This window comes from Mytilus trossulus, chromosome 7 (assembly GCF_036588685.1).
Source record: "Mytilus trossulus isolate FHL-02 chromosome 7, PNRI_Mtr1.1.1.hap1, whole genome shotgun sequence".
Lineage (NCBI taxonomy): Eukaryota > Metazoa > Mollusca > Bivalvia > Mytilida > Mytilidae > Mytilus > Mytilus trossulus.
In genome coordinates, this window is record NC_086379.1 from 16,587,751 (window position 1) to 16,606,184 (window position 18,434).

Below are 18,434 nucleotides of genomic sequence, written 5' to 3' on the forward strand. Positions count from 1 at the left end.
ATTCACCTCCGGTAATATTCAGGTGATCGGAGGGCAATAAATTGCGCAATCGCACACCTGTGAATCAACAGTCACAACTCTATTTAGGACCTAATTACCGGAAAATCGGACACACACAATTTGGTGTGGTCACGTTTCTCCAACATTTTATATTTTTATATTCAGGTAAGGAATTTCTTGTTGGAGAAACGTGATTTTTTTACATTAAGGATTAACTAATTGTACCTGTAATTAGAGTTACAGTAAATCCCGCTAAAATGAACTTTTTAATGATATATTAGTAATATAATATATATTAAAGAAAAAAGTCAAAATTATAAATATATATAACTTTATTGTATCAAAGAGCATTAATATAACATATATAATACAAACAACAGAATCAGGTTTTTTTATTACCAATATAAGCACTAATAGACAAATACTTTAGAAAATCTTGAAATTCTGTATTTTAACCAAATGAACTATTTAATAAAATAATAATAATACCAAATGAAGGTCAAAATTAAAATAGATATATTTATTGTATAGAAGAGCACTAATATCATAAGAACAGAATCATTTATAAACAATGTATATAAGCACTACTAGACAAATATTCAACCAGTTTGTATATTGTACAATAAAATAAGTCATGTAATTAAATCATCAATTTGCACAGGAAAATGCATTAAATTAGAGATCATCAAATTTTGAAATTGAACACACAAACAATTAATAAACGACAATTGCTAATAGGAATGTACTTTACAAAAATATTGAGTCTATTTACTAATTGTCAATACTACATGTATACACTTCACACTACTGGCATACTACTGTCGAATTTCCATGTGGAGGAGGAAGGTTGCTTGGTCAGCGTAGTCCTGGACGGTAAGTTCACCTTGGAGGAAGCGTTCTTTCAGTGTTGCTAGTCTATTGTTGATATTTCTGTATTTTAAAGATGTTGGTCGCTGAGTCCCGCCTGCTGCTACTTGGATCTGGTTGGCTTCTGCGTTGGCTTGTGTCTTCTTAAGGATTTCAATCAGGATGTAAATGTTTGGGTGTGCATGGTTGACGTGCTTCTTTAGTTTACTGTGCCATCCCTCTAAATGGTTGTTGGTGCGTGGTCCTTCATTGCTGAAATGGTTCCAGTGTTGGCGATTGTATCCTTCTACCCAGTACTCTGTCACATAGTCGGCGAATGCGGTTGTGTCGATGGCGATCTCTTCGGCGTCTTCTAGTGCTGTAAACCAAACATCCTCAACTAGCTGTGGTGGGACAAGTGGTAATACTGCTGCACGTCTTACTAGTAGTCGTAGGTCTTCGTTGCTTTTGTAAGCGGTGGCGAGTCCAAGATTCTGTGTCTTCCTCCATATGCATTGAGTAAAGTGGAAGAAACAGCCTCTAAGTGTGATGTTGGCGAATGCTCGTTGGGCGGAATTCCGTATAGCTATCTCAAAGTCAGTGAAGAATACCTGTGGTGCTAGTTGGAGGTGATGTTGTTGACATGCAGTCTTCAGCAAGTTGAATAATCGGTCGTACGTCTGTTCACTTTTATTCGGTAGTAAACTGAAGACGAGTGGATACATGACTTCGTCGACCTTTGCGTGCAGTGTGTACAGTTGAAAAAACTGGGTTGGAGATGTGTAGAAGGTGCCATCTCCATAAATGACGTCTGCTGCTACAAGGTTGGTGAGATTCTGAGTGGTGGTAAAGATCAGGATTTTTTCTGCGTTGCCATCGTCTGCGAATAGGAACTGTTCCCCCGCCGAAGTTCGTGTCCATTTTCCTTCAAGGTTAACATCTATACGGGTGATTGGTAACAATGGTGTATCTTTATGGCGGGCTCTGTAAAGTGACATGCGTTTCTCGTAGTATGTAGGCAGTTCAGCGATGACATCATCATGATCTGGATTTACTTCCATATACTCTATGCTGCGTAACTTGGCCCTTTCCTCCTCGTAAATTGTTGGTATTGGTGTAGTTTCTTTCATACAGCGTTCTCTCATGATATTGAGCACTGCCTCAGCTTTTACCCTGATAGTACTTGCTGGGTGAGAATGGTGGTTTGCATTCTTGGTGACGGTGTCGTAGTGCGTGTTGATTGTAGCTGGACATAACGGCACGATGCATTTCCAATAACGCCTGTCACCTCTTGTAGTCTTTACCATGTACTGGTAACCATTCTGCTCTAGTCGAACTCTACCAAACTTGTTGGGTACAAAATTAACGGCAAGCATAGCGTTGGCCATACTGTAGTATTGTGTAAGTAAACGTGTTGTCGATATGAAAAACTATAAATGAATGATAGCTTATTGCAAACTGAGCACATATAAAGCCTAAATGAATTTTGTTCACATTGTTTGGTAAAGCTTTGAACAAGTACTCTCACTTTCTGAAGAGAAGTGGTCAGTTTGTTTGGCTTGGCTTTGCCACAATAATGGTACAAAATTGAAATAATTATTCTATAATTAACGTTTATATAGTATTAATTAAGTGTCGTGTTTAATTATTATAATAAAAATCATTATTCATCAATATATTTATGATCGAAATTGACTTATTTCGACAACAAATTGATAAACAAAGTATCATCTTTTAGTTTTTAAGATATAAATGCTTTTCAAATGGATAAATATTTTAATAAAAGATAAAAACGGTGACCATAAAAATCGGCAAATAAATAAGATTTTTTAAAAATTAATTCCATTAATATTTTTATTTGGCTGAATTTGCTTATTATTTTACATTTTTTATAAAAAAAAAAATATAAATTTAATTTATATATTATAAATAATCAGCTGGTTTCACTTTAACTACCTCAAAACAACAATTTTAATTGTTATATAAACACCAAGCCCATCTATTGTTTGATACTTGTTGGATAAACGTGAGTTGGATTTTTCAAATGTTGGAGAATCGTGACTAAACCCACAATTTCACTGTGTAATTAAACAAACTATTGCAAAGATATATGCCGTACCGAAAATTTTCTTGTTATAACAATTGAGCATTACCAGATTTGAAATTTTAATTATGAAATGCATATCATATAACAATATTTTTCTCAATAAATGCTTAAAGATAAATATAACATTCAAGTTTTTTTATTAGAAAAGAAATTATAATATGATCTGATAAAATTTTCCCATTGCTTCTCTTGATTATCTATCGAGGTTATTCATCCCCGACTTGATTGCATGTTCTAAATTTTATCGACGAGAATCTCATTCTGGGCCGCGATCTTTAACGGGATTTCACGGAGTTGCCAATCTCTGTGTATATATGTCTCTGCTTGAGTGATTTACCTGTTAAAAGCTCGGGTCGCAACACGGTTTAAAACGAATTGATACCAGTTTGAAATAGTTTAACGGGGGCGTGGCCTATTTGTTTGACGTAGCTTACCACCAACTTGATTTACATTGAACGACTGCAAGCGAAGCTATTTGACTGGCATTAAAATGATTTGATATACATTGAAATAAATTAAAAATGATTTTTAATTTTTGTCAATCTTTATCAAATGACGATTAATTTCATTTAAACAGCGTTAACACGTTTTTGTCCGATCAAGTTAAATTCGGGTTACTAGTGTCAGCAATGGTGGTGTTTAGAACATGCACTTGTTTAAGAGGCTGTCCAAGTAAATATCAGGCAAATCCTATGATATGTGTGGCACAACATAATTTTTTCCCCACTGAATAAATAAAAAAGATTAAATATATTTGATAAGAGACCTTGATGATCCATACCATACATGTGCCATATGTAAAGAAGATTTTTACAAGTTAAATTGTTTTGCCTGTTTTCTTAAAAATATAATAAATAGAAAGAAACAAAATACAGAAAAAAAAGATAAGCAATGCCACTATCTATATAAGAATTTTATTGTTGATATTGGTTTTGGTGACAGTTTACTTATGCAGTAATTGCGCCTTTCATTCTAATATTACATAAATCATTTATTGACTTTTTAGCTCACCTGGCCCAAAGGGCCAAGTGAGCTTTTCTCATCACTTGGCGTCCGTCGTCCGTCGTCCGTCGTCGTCGTTGTCGTCGTCGTCGTTAACTTTTACAAAAATCTTCTCCTCTGAAACTACTGGGCCAAATCAAACCAAACTTGGCCACAATCATCATTGGGGTATCTAGTTTAAAAAATGTGTGGCGTGACCCGGTCAACCAACCAAGATGGCCGCCACGGCTAAAAATAGAACATAGGGGAAAAATGCAGTTTTTGGCTTATAACTCAAAAACCAAAGCATTTAGAGCAAATCTGACATCAGATAAAAATGTTTATCAGGTCAAGATCTATCTGCCCTGAAATTTTCAGATGAATCGGTCAATCGGTTGTTGGGTTGCTGCCCCTGAATTGGTAATTTTGAAGAAATTTTGCTGTTTTTGGTTATTATCTTGAATATTATTATAGTTAGAGATAAACTGTAAACAGCAATAATGTTCAGCAAAATAAGATCTACAAATAAGTCAACATGACCAAAATGGGCAGTTGACCCGTTTAGGAGTTATTGCCCTTTATAGTCAATTTTTAACCATTTTTCGTTAATTAAAGTAATCTTTTACAAAAATCTTCTCCTCTGAAACTACTTGGCCAAATGAATCCAAACTTGGCCACAATCATCTTTGGGGTATCTAGTTTTAAAAATGTGTGGCGTGACCTGGTCAACCAACCAAAATGGCCGCCACGGCTAAAAATAGAACAAAGGGGTAAAATGCAGTTTTTGGCTTATAACTCAAAAACCAAAGCATTTTGAGGAAATCTGACATGTGGGTAAAAATGTTTATCAGGTCAAGATCTATCTGCCCTGAAATTTTCAGATGAATCGGTCAATCGGTTGTTGGGTTGCTGCCCCTGAATTGGTAATTTTGAGGAAATTTTGCTGTTTTTGGTTATTATCTTGAATATTATTATAGATAGAGATAAACTGTAAACAGCAATAATGTTCAGCAAAGTAAGATCTACAAATAAGTCAACATGACCAAACTGGTAAGTTGACCCCTTTAGGAGTTATTGCCCTTTATAGTCAATCTTTAACCATTTTTCATAAATCTAAGTAATCTTTTACAAAATCTCCACTGAAACTACTAGGCCACAATCATTTTTGGGGTATCTAGTTTGAAAAATGTGTGGCGTGACCTGGCCATTCAACAAAGATGGCCGCCACGGCTAAAAATAGAACATAGGGGTAAAATGCAGTTTTTTGCTTATAACTATGAAACCAAAGCATCTAGAGCAAATCTGACAAGAAGTTAAATTGTTAATCAAGTCAATATCTATCTGCCCTGAATTTTTCAGATGAATTGGACAACTGGTTGTTGGGTTGCTGCCCTCCAATTGGTAATTTTTAAAGAAATTTTGCCGTTTTTGGTTATCTTGAATACTATTATAGATAGCGATAAACTGTAAACAGCAATAATGTTCAGCAAAATAAGATCTACAAATAAGTCAACTTGACTTAAATGGTCAATTGACCCCTTAAGGAGTTATTGCCCTTTATAGTCAATTTTTAACTATTTTTCGTAAATTAAAGTAATCTTTTACAAAAATCTTCTCCTCTGAAACTACTGGGCCAAATTAATCCAAACTTGGCCACAATCATCTTTGGGGTATCTAGTTTAAAAAATGTGTGGCGTGACCTGGTCAACCAACCAAGATGGCCGCCACCGCTAAAAATAGAACATAGGGGTAAAATGCAGTTTTTGGCTTATAACTCAAAAACCAAAGCATTTTGAGAAAATCTGACATGGGATAAAAATGTTTATCAGGTCAAGAACTATCTGCCCTGAAATTTTCAGATGAATCCGTCAATCGGTTGTTGGGTTGCTGCCCCTGAATTGGTAATTTTGAGGAAATTTTGCTGTTTTTGGTTATTATCTTGAATATTATTATAGATAGAGATAAATTGTAAACAGCAATAATGTTCAGCAAAGTAAGATCTACAAATAAGTCAACATGACCAAAATGGTAAGTTGACCCCTTTAGGAGTTATTGCCCTTTATAGTCAATCTTTAACCATTTTTCATAAATCTAAGTAATCTTTTACAAAATCTCCACTGAAACTACTAGGCCACAATCATTTTTGGGGTATCTAGTTTGAAAAATGTGTGGCGTGACCTGGCCATTCAACAAAGATGGCCGCCACGGCTAAAAATAGAACATAGGGGTAAAATGCAGTTTTTTGCTTATAACTATGAAACCAAAGCATCTAGAGCAAATCTGACAAGAAGTTAAATTGTTAATCAAGTCAATATCTATCTGCCCTGAATTTTTCAGATGAATTGGACAACTGGTTGTTGGGTTGCTGCCCTCCAATTGGTAATTTTTAAAGAAATTTTGCCGTTTTTGGTTATCTTGAATACTATTATAGATAGCGATAAACTGTAAACAGCAATAATGTTCAGCAAAGTAAGATCTACAAATAAGTCACTTGACTTAAATGGTCAATTGACCCCTTAAGGAGTTATTGCCCTTTATAGTCAATTTTTAACAATTTTCATTAATTTGGTAAATTTATGTAAATTTTTACCAAATATAGTTCTCTGTTACTAATGGGCAAAGTTCATGATAGATATAATTGTAAGAAGCAAAATCGTTCAGTAAAGTAGGAACTTCAAACACATCACCATCACCAAAATACAATTTTGTCATGAATCCATTTGTGTCCTTTGTTTAATATGCACATAGACCAAGGTGAGCGACACAGGCTCTTTAGATCCTCTAGTTATGGTAGTTATTGTCCTATATTTGAAGAGATTATAAACATTAGCAATATGAACAAACTTCAAGTACTGTTAAATATACATGTTTTCAGATATACACGTTAAAAAGAAAATGTAACATCTTTTTTAATGCATACAATATATTCGAGGTATAATCTATCAGTAGTCATTGAAACCATGAGAATATTTCATATAAACATTGCATGTGTATCTATATTCTTGTTAATTTTTGTAAAGACTTGAAGAGATAGGTTATTAAATGAATATCTATCAAGCATGAATGTCCTTCATCCTAAGCATGTGTGGGTAATAAAACAAAAAGCAGGGAATTTACCAAATTTTTTACATAGTACTCCTCTGGTATCTTTCCTCCCTTTTACTAAAAGTATTTTAAGTACTAAAAACTCACACCAAACAGAAAATAACGACTTTTGGAAATAACAAAACACACAATCATAGACAAAAGACAACAGTTATTACTATATTCCTATTTTCAACTTATTTTCCCATTTAAAAAAGAAAACATATAAAATATTTTCTCATGGCTAAATATACTACATAGCAACTGAATATAATTTTTATTGTTTCATTTATAGAAAGTCCATGATGTTTTAGCACAAGCTTGGAATGCAGAGGGTTCTCCGTTTAAAGGACAGCCGTTTGATCCATCAAAGTTAAATGTAGGTCAAGGAGGAATGATAACAATAAATGATAGTGAGGCTAATAAAAATAGTTCTTGAGGAATGATAACAATAATTTGCAAGGAGGCTAATAAAAATAGATCTTAAAACAATGTTCACAGATGAGTTTGTTGACTTATTAGTGAATTTTAAGAAAGTCTGATTATTCTCATTAGCTTCATCGAGTTATCATATTTGAACTATTATCTTGAAATATTATGTGGAAAACAGCGCAAATCTTGTCTACAATGGAACGAGGAGATATGAACCCACAATTATCATCTGTTACTTGATACATTCAAGGAACTAGTGTTGTTATTTTATTTCATTTTATTAGTTGTGTTTTGGTTGATCTGATTAAAGACTGGGAAACACAGAGTTTTATGATATTTTATTCTATTTATTTAGTTTCTTGAGCATGAAGAAAGATGCAACACTGTGGCGTTTAGGAGGTACAAAAACTACTGGAAGAAAACTCTGTAAAAATCAGCAGAACATTTCAATCATATTCTATTGTTATTGAAATGTTTTGCTTGTGTCTATTTGTAATCATTATATGTAAAATACCCTTTATTGGCCTAAAATTGGTTTATTAAAGTATTGGTATTTATATTTATGATGTCCTGATTTTTCAAAATTTGCCGGTTTTTTTCCCGGACAAATCAATATCTTATCTTGCTTTAGAATACAAAATTCTTTCTGAAGTGTTTAAAAAGTTTTATAAACTTCAAATCTTCACTTTGATCCGCCAGTTACCATGGTATCTGTATCTATATAAATATTTATAATATATATTTAAGATGCAAACATTCATCCTCCATTCTGCCTATGATGAAGCTCCCTTTTCGACCAAAACTGGTCAGGTTATGAAATAACACTAGGCGCTGTTAAGGGAGTTCGCTTCTCAGTTTCAAAGTAATTGTCTTTTTAAAACACTAGTTTATATTGATGGGTGAATAATAAAGACACCCAAAGAGCAAAACAAATACATAGGTCACCGTTCTTGTTTTCGAGATATAAGCCATTGAAATTTTAGCGGGAAAATATTCTCTCTTGACTTTTCATAGCTTTATCATTGACAAGTTGAAGTTCTCAAAAGCTGTTTAAAAGTAATTAAAATTTTATAAGACTTTTACAGATGGCTTAGCTTATTATTATACATGTAAAAGATTTACAAAAAGAAAAATGGGGGTCACAGAACAAATTTTTTAAGGGCATTCAAATGGATAAAACCAAAGGATTCCGAAAATCTGACAAAAAATCCAAAACATGACAAGCCAGCTTCCTTAATTATGTGTATTGGCTTATATTATATTTTTATTGGTATACATATTTATGATGTCCTGATTTTTTGGTCCAAAAATATTCACTCTGTGGTTAAAGTTTTTGAAATTTAATAATTTTCTTAAAATAAACTGGATTTCTACCAAAGAACAGAAGCTTGTTTATGATTATAAGATATGGTATGGTTAGCCAAGGCTCCGTGTTGAAGGCCGTACTTTAACCTATAATCGTTTAATTTTTAAATTGTTATTTGGATGGAGAGTTGTCTCATTGGCACTCACACCACATCTTCCTATATCTATTAATCTCATTTTTATGGTTCATTGGTCATTGGTCAAATGTTCAACTTTCGTTATATAATCTGTCTTTTATGGCCCATCTACCCATGACCTCATTTACAATTACCGTTGATAATGATTATTCTATATGAAAATTATAGAAAAACCTTCATATTACACACTTCCAGCATAGATTCAATCATGATAAGTAAAGCAGGGGAGACAACATTTCAGTGTTTGCACCCTTGTGTAATAAGAAAAAGTATTATTTACCGCTGAATTAGTTGTAACACCACTGGGTTGATGCCACTGCTGGTTGATGTTTCGTCCCCGAGGGTATTACAAGCCCATTAGTCAACACTTCGGTGTTGACATGTATATCAATATTGTGGTCATTTTTGTCGAGCCTTCGACTTTAGTCGAAAAAGCAAGACTAAGCGATCCTACATTCCGTCGTCGTCGGCGTCGTCGTCGTCGGCGGCGTCCACAAATATTCACTCTGCGGTTAAAGTTTTTGAAATTTTAATCACTTTCTTAATTTATACTGGATTTCAACCAAACTTGGACAGAATCTTGTTTATGATCATAAGATAGTAATCAGAAGTAAATTTTGTAAAAATGAAATTGCATTTTTTCGTATTTTACTTATAAATGGACTTAGTTTTTTTCTGCAGGGAATCAACATTCACTCTGTGGTTAAAGTTTTTAGAATTTTAATAACTTTCTTAAACTATCCTGGGTTTGTACCAAACTTAGACAGAAGCTTGTTTATGATCATAAGATAGTATCAAGTAGTAAATTTTGTAAAAGAATAAATTATTTTTTTAGTATTTCACTTTTAAATGGACTTAGTTTTTCTGCGGGGAAACATTACATTCACTCTGTGGTTAAAGTTTTTAAAATTTAAATAACTTTCTTAAACTATCCTGGGTTTGTACCAAAATTGGACAGAAGCATGTTTCTAGTCATACGATAGTATTCAGAAGTAAATTTGTAAAAAGATAACTCCATTTTTTCTGTATTTTACTTTTTTAAATGGACTTAGATTTTCTTCCAGTTAACATTACATACAGTCTGTAGTTAAAATTTTCAAAACATTTATTAGATTCATTAACTATCCTAGATTTTTTCCAAACTTAGACAGAAGCTTCTTACAATCATAAGATAGTATCAAGAGGAATATTTTTATTGATTTTTTCCTCAGTGTTGTTGAGCCTGCAATTTACAGCAAAAGTAGGCGAGACACTGGGTTCCGTGGAACCCTTACAAATTTTTATAAATTTCCTGTTTACAAAACTTTGAATTTTTTCGAAAAACTAAGGATTTTCTTATCCCAGGCATAGATTACATTAGCCGAATTTGGCACAACTTTTTGGAATTATGGATCCTTAATGCTCTTTACCTTTGTACTTGTTTGGTTTTATAAATATTTTGATTTAAGCGTCACTGATGCGTCTTATGTAGACGAAACGCGCGTCTGGCGTACTGAATTATAATCCTGGTACCTTTGATAACTAGTAAGATAGCAGAAGATTATTTTTATGTATTAGGGTCGTTCATTTTTGTTTAAAATAAAAGCAAAAGTAGAAACAATTATTGGTCAGAAATGGCGTATTTTTTTTTGTATTATACAACCAAAGAAAGATTTAATATTGACACACTCTGAGAAAGAGTGACAAAAGGTACAAAAGGAGCAGTCAAACTCATACAGCGAAGAATCAACTGACAATATGACAAAAAAATGAATAAGAAAAACAGACAAACAATAGTACGCAAGGCACAACATCGACAACCAAAGACTAAGCAACTCGAATCTCACAGTATCAGGTGCCCCGAAAGGATAAGTAGATCCCGCTCCACATGTGGCACCCCTCGTGTTGCTCAAGTTATTAAGAATCCGCTATGTAGTCTAAATCGGTAGGTCGAAAGTAAAGTCACAAAAAACTGAACTCCGAGGAAAATTCAAAACGGAAAGTCGATAATCAAATGGCAAATTCATATGATTAAACACATCAAACAAATGAAAAACAACTGTCATATTTCTGACTTGTTAAAGGCATTTTCAAATGTAGAACATGGTGGATTGAACCTGGTTTTATAGCGCTAAACCTCTCACTTGTTTGTCAGTCACATCAAATTCCATAATATTTACAACGATGCGTGAACAAAACAGACATAATATGTAAAATTGTCAAAATAGGAATACAGCAGTCATCACCTTGAAAAGACAAGGGGGTTGTAGTAACGACATTAGGAACATTAGGAGCATATCCGATATCATCTCTGAAACGGTTATTCCATAATCCGAAATTGTAATTTCTTTTTATGCATTTTTTTAAAATTTTTATGTATATTTTATTTTTGAACTTCTCTGTAACCTTTGTACTGGCAATCCCATTTAAACTTGTACTTAAGTTCTCAATCTTGTTAGTGTTTTCATCTTGTTAAGTGATCTCGTCGAAATAATGTACACAAGAAATAGCACAAGAACATGATGAACATAAGCGAAAACAGCTGAAAAACAACTAGTATACAATCATAAGGATATGCAGCACAATTGTGAATTAAACAAATATATGCACCAAAGTTCAAACTAAGTTTCTGTCATCGGAAGTCCTTCAACGATTTTAACTATTATAACTTAGGTCCTTATTAGAAAAAAACATACCTTATTATGACTTGGAAAACCTGGAAGGATATTGAATTAACTCAAAGAATCATACACTGGGACTTCTCCAGATTTTAATTGTTTGGGACGTTGTAAGCCAATCACGGTGTTTTGGTATACAGTTTTGAAAATATTACCCATAATGCATTTGGATCTACATCGGCGAATTAAATAGCTACACATTAAAACAATGCTGTTTGACACTCTTAAACTTAAAAAAGAGGGACGAAAGATACCAAAGGGACAGTGAAACTCATAAATAGAAAATAAACTGACAACGCCATGGCTAAAAATAAAAAAAAAAACCAAACAGACAAACAATTGTACACATGACACAACATAGAAATCTTAAAAATAAGCGACACGAATATATTACAGATTAAAGTTCTATATACATATAGGAAAAAATGGCATTTTAAGGCCACTTAACTGACCACGTTCATTCGAAAATAGGGATGTATTAAAACATTTAACAAATAACATCCGTCAGATGTTCGCAATACATTAGTGTGTCATACTCGTATTAAAGATATTAATGTTGATAAAATACTTTTTTGAGTAAATGTTTGGCTCATTTTCATTTTTGCAAAACAATGTAAAAATAGTATAATTTAAAGTAACAAACGGCTCTTCGAGTATGAAAAACGATATGTGAGTATGATGTGACATTAAGTGTATGCTTATAAAATCTTTTTAAGTAAACAAGGACGCAAGAGAATGGAAAACACTATTAATTCAATTTTGCACGACCACAAATCATTCTTATTCTGTTGTTGCTATATATATATCTATTGTTTTGTAGCTGGTATTCCTATGTACGTGATTATTATCGTAACTGCATTGGTTTTCATGTTAATTGCTGCATTAGTAGTAATCATAGTTGTTTGCTACAAAAGAAAGAGAGCGAACCATTCGTCATCCCGTGTTATTCCGCAAAACCAAATCACAGAACAGAGAGAGTTGATTGTTCAGACTACACGACAATAAACAACAAAGTTATGACGAACAATATTATTCACAAGTACTGATAACAGAAATGAAAATATTATTCACCCACACAACTTGTCATTACAGTCTCAACTGAAGAGACGGTAAACAACTTTAAAACATACGCAAAAGTATTATATCATACAATTGGAACTCCGTTGAACTTCTTTAAAAATTAGAATCAATATTAAATTATTAACAAGCCAAAGAGATTCCAGTGACCATACTTATGAATATATTTAATATGCATATGAATATACTTATCAAACCAATGCATCTACACTCTACATGCATTAGCTGCAACGACGGAACAGGACATACATCAATACCAAACACTTACCAATCCTTCTGAATCTGTTACCCATACGTATTCGTCAACAGGTCTATAAAGTGATGTATTATGAATGATTCCATACACAAGGTCTCACATACTGAAAGTGAAATAACGATATGTGTCGTTTTAATTTTTGGAATTTTAAAGGTTTAGGTTTTGCACATATGACTAGTTTTTTCTGTGTTGTTTTGTTCGGTCGAAAAATGGATTTAACGGGTTTCGTTGAATTCATTATTAGGTAACATGATGCTATGATCTCAATTAAGGTTGTTTGGTCTCTTGTTTCAAAATTAAAATCTTATTAAAAAGACTGTTTTGAATTGTAAGTATATAGATAACGGAACTTGAAAAGCAGACAAAAATGGTAGATCTGTGTCATTGTTTTTGAGATCTCATCAATTGAAATCCTACTTTACACTGCACTATATAGTTGAAAAGAATGTTTAAACCCAACATTTTTTGGGGGTAAAATGTCTGTTATATGCCAGTTGTTTTACACTTGTTCTATTGATTTCAAACGTTTGTTTTTGTCAGTTTTTATGGAAATCCTCTTTTATAATTTTTGTTACACCTTTTTGCAGTATTATAGTACACACGGTAAAGTCTTGCCATATTATTGACACATTGTTTATGATGATAAAGAGTCGGCCATTTTCCGTACTAGATAAACAATATGAACCCATTTAATCAACGTTTAGTGTAAAGCGGTTGCTATTTTTTTTTTAATCCAAACAACGGCTTTTAAAATTATTCAATTGATAACGGCCTATATCTTTTGAATTATCTTGGTTTTATTGTTATCATCATTTTGCATTATTCCATAAAAGTTAGTTATATCAAATGTACACCAAACCTGCCATCGGAGTATTGATAATTTTTCCACATTTAACTGTAAATGTGACATTTTTTTTTTCGATAAAAGTATAAATGGTGACAACGAGTGTATGAAAATTAAAATCGAATGTTTTAAATGAATTCTATATGTCTAAATAAACGAGAGTCATTATCTTTTTTTCAACTATGTGTTTTAAAATATATGATTACAATCAATTCTTTAGTGGTTTTAATCTAAAATAAATTTATCAGTTATTTTTGGGGAGTCGATCAAAATTAAGTTGTGATGAGCGCGATTTTTCATACAATATTATTCGGCATTTAACTGCCCATTTGTTGTGAATATGTACCAATGTTGCACATAAGGTAAAGCTCATATGTTAATCACTGAATTATTCAAATGTAAATGTTTTGTTACTTTGTTAGTGATAAGTTTCCTCATCATGCAGGTTAGTTATTTAGCTGTCATTTTATGTGTACTTGTTACACGTGTGTGCTAAAAGTAAACCTTAGATGGTCATCGCTGAATTATATGTATCAATTTTTGATGTTTGTGCATTATACTCATATATTTCAGAAAATGCTTACCCTTCCGGAACACCTGATTTCACTCCCGGTTTTAAATAAATAGAGTTCGCGTTGTTTTTTATTTATTATTTGTAACTGTTGATGTAAATGTCTTTTAGTTTTATGAGTCTTTGTTTACTCCTTGGTTTTGATTGTTATTGTCTTCAATATTATTCCAAACGGAGTAGATATTATGTTTATCCTGCAACATGCTTATAAATATGAATATAAGTCTAATGAATCATAAGCTAAGGCTATTGATGTTCTCAAAATTAATTTCTGGATTACTCACCAGAACTTCAGAAAATAGATGTTCATCAGAGTCATATTCAGACAAGTCGTAAGACATGATTTCTTAAGAAACGAATTCGTTTTCAGACTCTATTTGCTGTTTCTCATGTTAGAATGAATTTTAATAAATTTGATAGCGCTCCAAAGACATGCAAATTTTAAAATTGAAAATAACATAGTATAGCAAGGTGAAAGTGTTACTATCACCGGTTTTAAAGTGTCATTCTCAGAGCTGGTATTAAAATGTCTCGACAAATAGTGAAAATGGTAACACATGACTTTGTGTTCATATGAAACAGAATTCATAGAAAAAATCCATCTAAAACAAACAGAAAATACAAATCTTGCAAATTTCACTGTCAGGTATATACATGATGTCTTGTTACAAAAAAAGAACACAATTACTCAAAACGGAATATAACTTATCAAATGGCAAAATCAAAAGCTCAAACAAATCCAACGAATGAAACACCTCAGGAGGAGGTCAGCTTCGTATCTTTCATACGCTCAACTTCTCATTTCTGTTCAGTGAGGCTCGAATAAAAAATGATGAGATGCCAAATAAAATACATAGTTAAAGCGCATTGTAGCAACCAACTTTTCAAAATACGTTTTTTTTTGTCTATATCAAGTATCATATTTCAAAGTGTTTTTTTGCCAAACCAATAAAATATAATTTGGAAGAAGAAATTGAGATTTGTAATATGACATTCGGTACTAGTTGCTCCTTGCAACAGGTCGTATTTCAAATTTTTTAACAATGTAACGTTGTATTGTTTCAAAATGTTAACTCTTTAAGTCTCTTCATTTTCATAAATATATAGATATGCATTGTTGAATAGTAATTGTCAAGTTTTGACGTATAACCTCGATCAAAGTTTGACTTTTGAAGTCAAAACAAAATATTCATTAAAGCTGCATCATTATTAGGCAGTTCGCTGCAATTATATAATCAATCTTTAGTTGTCTATCTATATTAATTTTGTTTATATGAAAAAAACCCGTAAGTTTGTTTTGGATACAATCCTTTCCATGTCAAAATAGCAAGATCACCTGGTTGTTTTCCAAATACGGATTTTTGTGTATATATGAAGTATCATATTTCAAAGTGCTTTTTGCCAAACCAATAACATCCTATTCTTACTTGAATACCAAAATTAGGCGCAACATCATATCCAAATACATCGACCATTAACACATTGGTTCTTGGTCAGGTTGTTGCTCAATTCTTCTAAGATATATAATCCATAATTCAAGGAGTGACGACAGATAACAGAGGAAAATTCAAACTCATAGATAGAAAATAAACTGACAACGTCATGGCTAAATTTAAAAAGACAAACAGACAAATAATAGTACAGAAGCACAACATAGAAAAATAAAGACTAAGAAGCACGAACCCCACCAAAATTTTGCGGTGTTCTCAGATGCTCCGGAAGGATAAGCAGATCCTGCCCCACATGTGGCACCCGTCGTGTTGCTTATGTTATTATAAATCCGGTAAATAGTCTAATTCGGTAGGTCATATTCGTGAAAAGGGGAAGGGTATTGTAGTTATAACATAAGGAACATATCCGATATCACGTGTGAAACGGTTATTCCATAACGGTCAACCAACTCGTGATGGCGTCCGTAAAATTTACAAATGGATGAGTTCAACTTAACAATTGGGACCTCTCGGTGTAATAGCTTCCTTGTGAGTAGCAATCCTCTATCAAGGACATCATGATAGGAAATACAAGCCCTGGAATATCGAATCAATTGGGAGATGTGTACTCCGTATGCAGGCGTTATGTATTTTATTTTTATTTATTTATGAACGAAAACACCGTAGAATAATACTTTCTTTTTAACTATTGCATGTCCGTACAAAAATCAAACTTTAACTTTAGTTTGAAGTGGGGTTGTATAACATAATCATGTGTCATTGAATATTCCGTGAAACATTAAAACAGGCAATATCATGAAATATGCCCGTTTTATACGCAACAACGATTATGGTGAAAAATGTTTGTGTTTATCTTAAAGATATGATTGACTCCAATTTATTAACAAGAATATAAGAACGAAAAATATTTCTGAACGGTGTATTTACGGCACACTCTCAAGATCGTCGCTTTGGCTTTGTAGAAGTTATAATTCAAGCCATAAAATATAATTTGAAAGAAGAAATTGAGATTTGTAATATGACATTCGGTACTAGTTGCTCCTTGCAACAGGTCGTATTTCAAATTTTTTAACAATGTAACGTTGTATTGTTTCAAAATGTTAACTCTTTAAGTCTCTTCATTTTCATAAATATATAGATATGCATTGTTGAATAGTAATTGTCACTGTTTGACCTTTGTAGTCAATACAAATTATTCATTAAAGATTCATCATTATTAGGCAGGTAGCTGCAATTATATAAGCAACCTTCAGTTGTATATTTATATTAATTAATATAAACAAGTTAAACGTAAGTTTCTTTTAGAGACCATCCCTTCAATGTCAAAATAGCAAGATCAGCTGGAATAATTCAATGTTTGTTAAAGTTATTTGAAACGAGTTTCTTGGATGGATAATGGTATGAAAATTTAGAAACCTAGGCCTGTAATATACTAAATTAAGTCATCTTTGCACGTATTTTCACAATTATTACAAATCCGTAACATATAATGTTTTTTTTTATTTAGTGAAAACTTTTTGGTTTAAATTCCGAGAATTACTGAATGTGACCTCAATAGAAAATCAACACTGACTCGTTGGCTGAGTTCACTTGAGTCTTGAAGAGTATCAAGTCAACGCACTCATCTGTCGAGTTGCTTTTCGGAACAACTTTAAGTAACTCTAGGATAAGGCCCTGACTAAGCATAAAAAAGGAAAACATCTGATTGGTTTGACGTCATTCAATGGTGTCTCGAGTTCAACCATGGCTAAGTGAAGGTTGGTACCGGAGTAACAGGGGTTAACTCGAGAGGTTGGAGTAAACTCGAATTGTTTAAACCTGAGTAAATAAAGTTAACTCTAGAATGTCACGTGAACTCGGCCATGAACACGTAAACAATACGCGAGATTAAAGACATGCATTAGCGATGTTGTCTTTTTAAAGATATTTTGCATGCGTAGTTATTTGTCTACTTAACTTTATCATAACAGTTAACTGTTCTGGTGTATTAAATTGTTTCTTTTCGCCAACATTAAACCCCATTTACATTCAAATACACGTGTGTTTACATTCTTTTAATTAGGGGTTTTCCTATGTATTTGATCAGTGCAGTTGCCGAAGTTGTATCGTGAGGTCTCATGGTCTTCACACGGAAAAACTATCAATGATTAAGGATAAAAGTAGACTATAAAAATAGCACATCTTAAAAGAACGTTCAAGTATTTTGAAATACTCAAATTTTTGTAAAATAAATATGTGTAAACAATAGAGCAATAATCTTTATTTAGAACCATCAATACCAAAAGTTGTTTTTTTTAAATATAAGAAAGATGACAGTATAAAAAAACGCTAAAAAAGGAACAACTGAACCCATCTGCGGACAGCCTTGTTTAAATAAGTTGCAACCCTTGATCTAGGTCAATAACATAAAGAATGAATAGTATTCGCATCTTAGAAAAATAATCCTGTCGAAGCCTTTTACAAAAGCTGCTGCGGACGGAAAGAATGCTGGAACATTACTATTTTATCAGCTGAATTATCAGCACAATGGGTGTAAATCAATATCAACCAAACCAGTAAACTGAATGAACAGTTTTTGTTTGGTCTGCAATTACTTTCAAGAAGGCTTAAAAACAGCAACCTAAGT

The 18,434-nt window shown here is 32.6% G+C and overlaps 2 protein-coding genes across 2 annotated transcripts in view; one reads left to right on the top strand and one right to left on the bottom strand.

The window, feature by feature from the left end:
- The window catches only part of LOC134724714 (nudC domain-containing protein 3-like), a 47,079-nt gene extending 39,442 nt beyond the window's left edge, over positions 1-7,637 (top strand). Inside the window, exon 8 of the mRNA XM_063587895.1 lies at positions 7,314-7,637. Within this exon, the coding sequence (XP_063443965.1) occupies positions 7,314-7,457 (144 nt within the window). The 3' untranslated portion in view covers positions 7,458-7,637. The remainder of the gene's footprint in view (positions 1-7,313) is intronic.
- LOC134724713 (uncharacterized) lies at positions 767-2,260 on the bottom strand. Its single transcript, XM_063587894.1, has one exon. The coding sequence runs from the start codon at positions 2,232-2,234 to the stop codon at positions 816-818; it is 1,419 nt and encodes a 472-aa protein (XP_063443964.1). The 5' UTR covers positions 2,235-2,260; the 3' UTR covers positions 767-815.
- Positions 7,638-18,434: the final 10,797 nt, after the last annotated feature.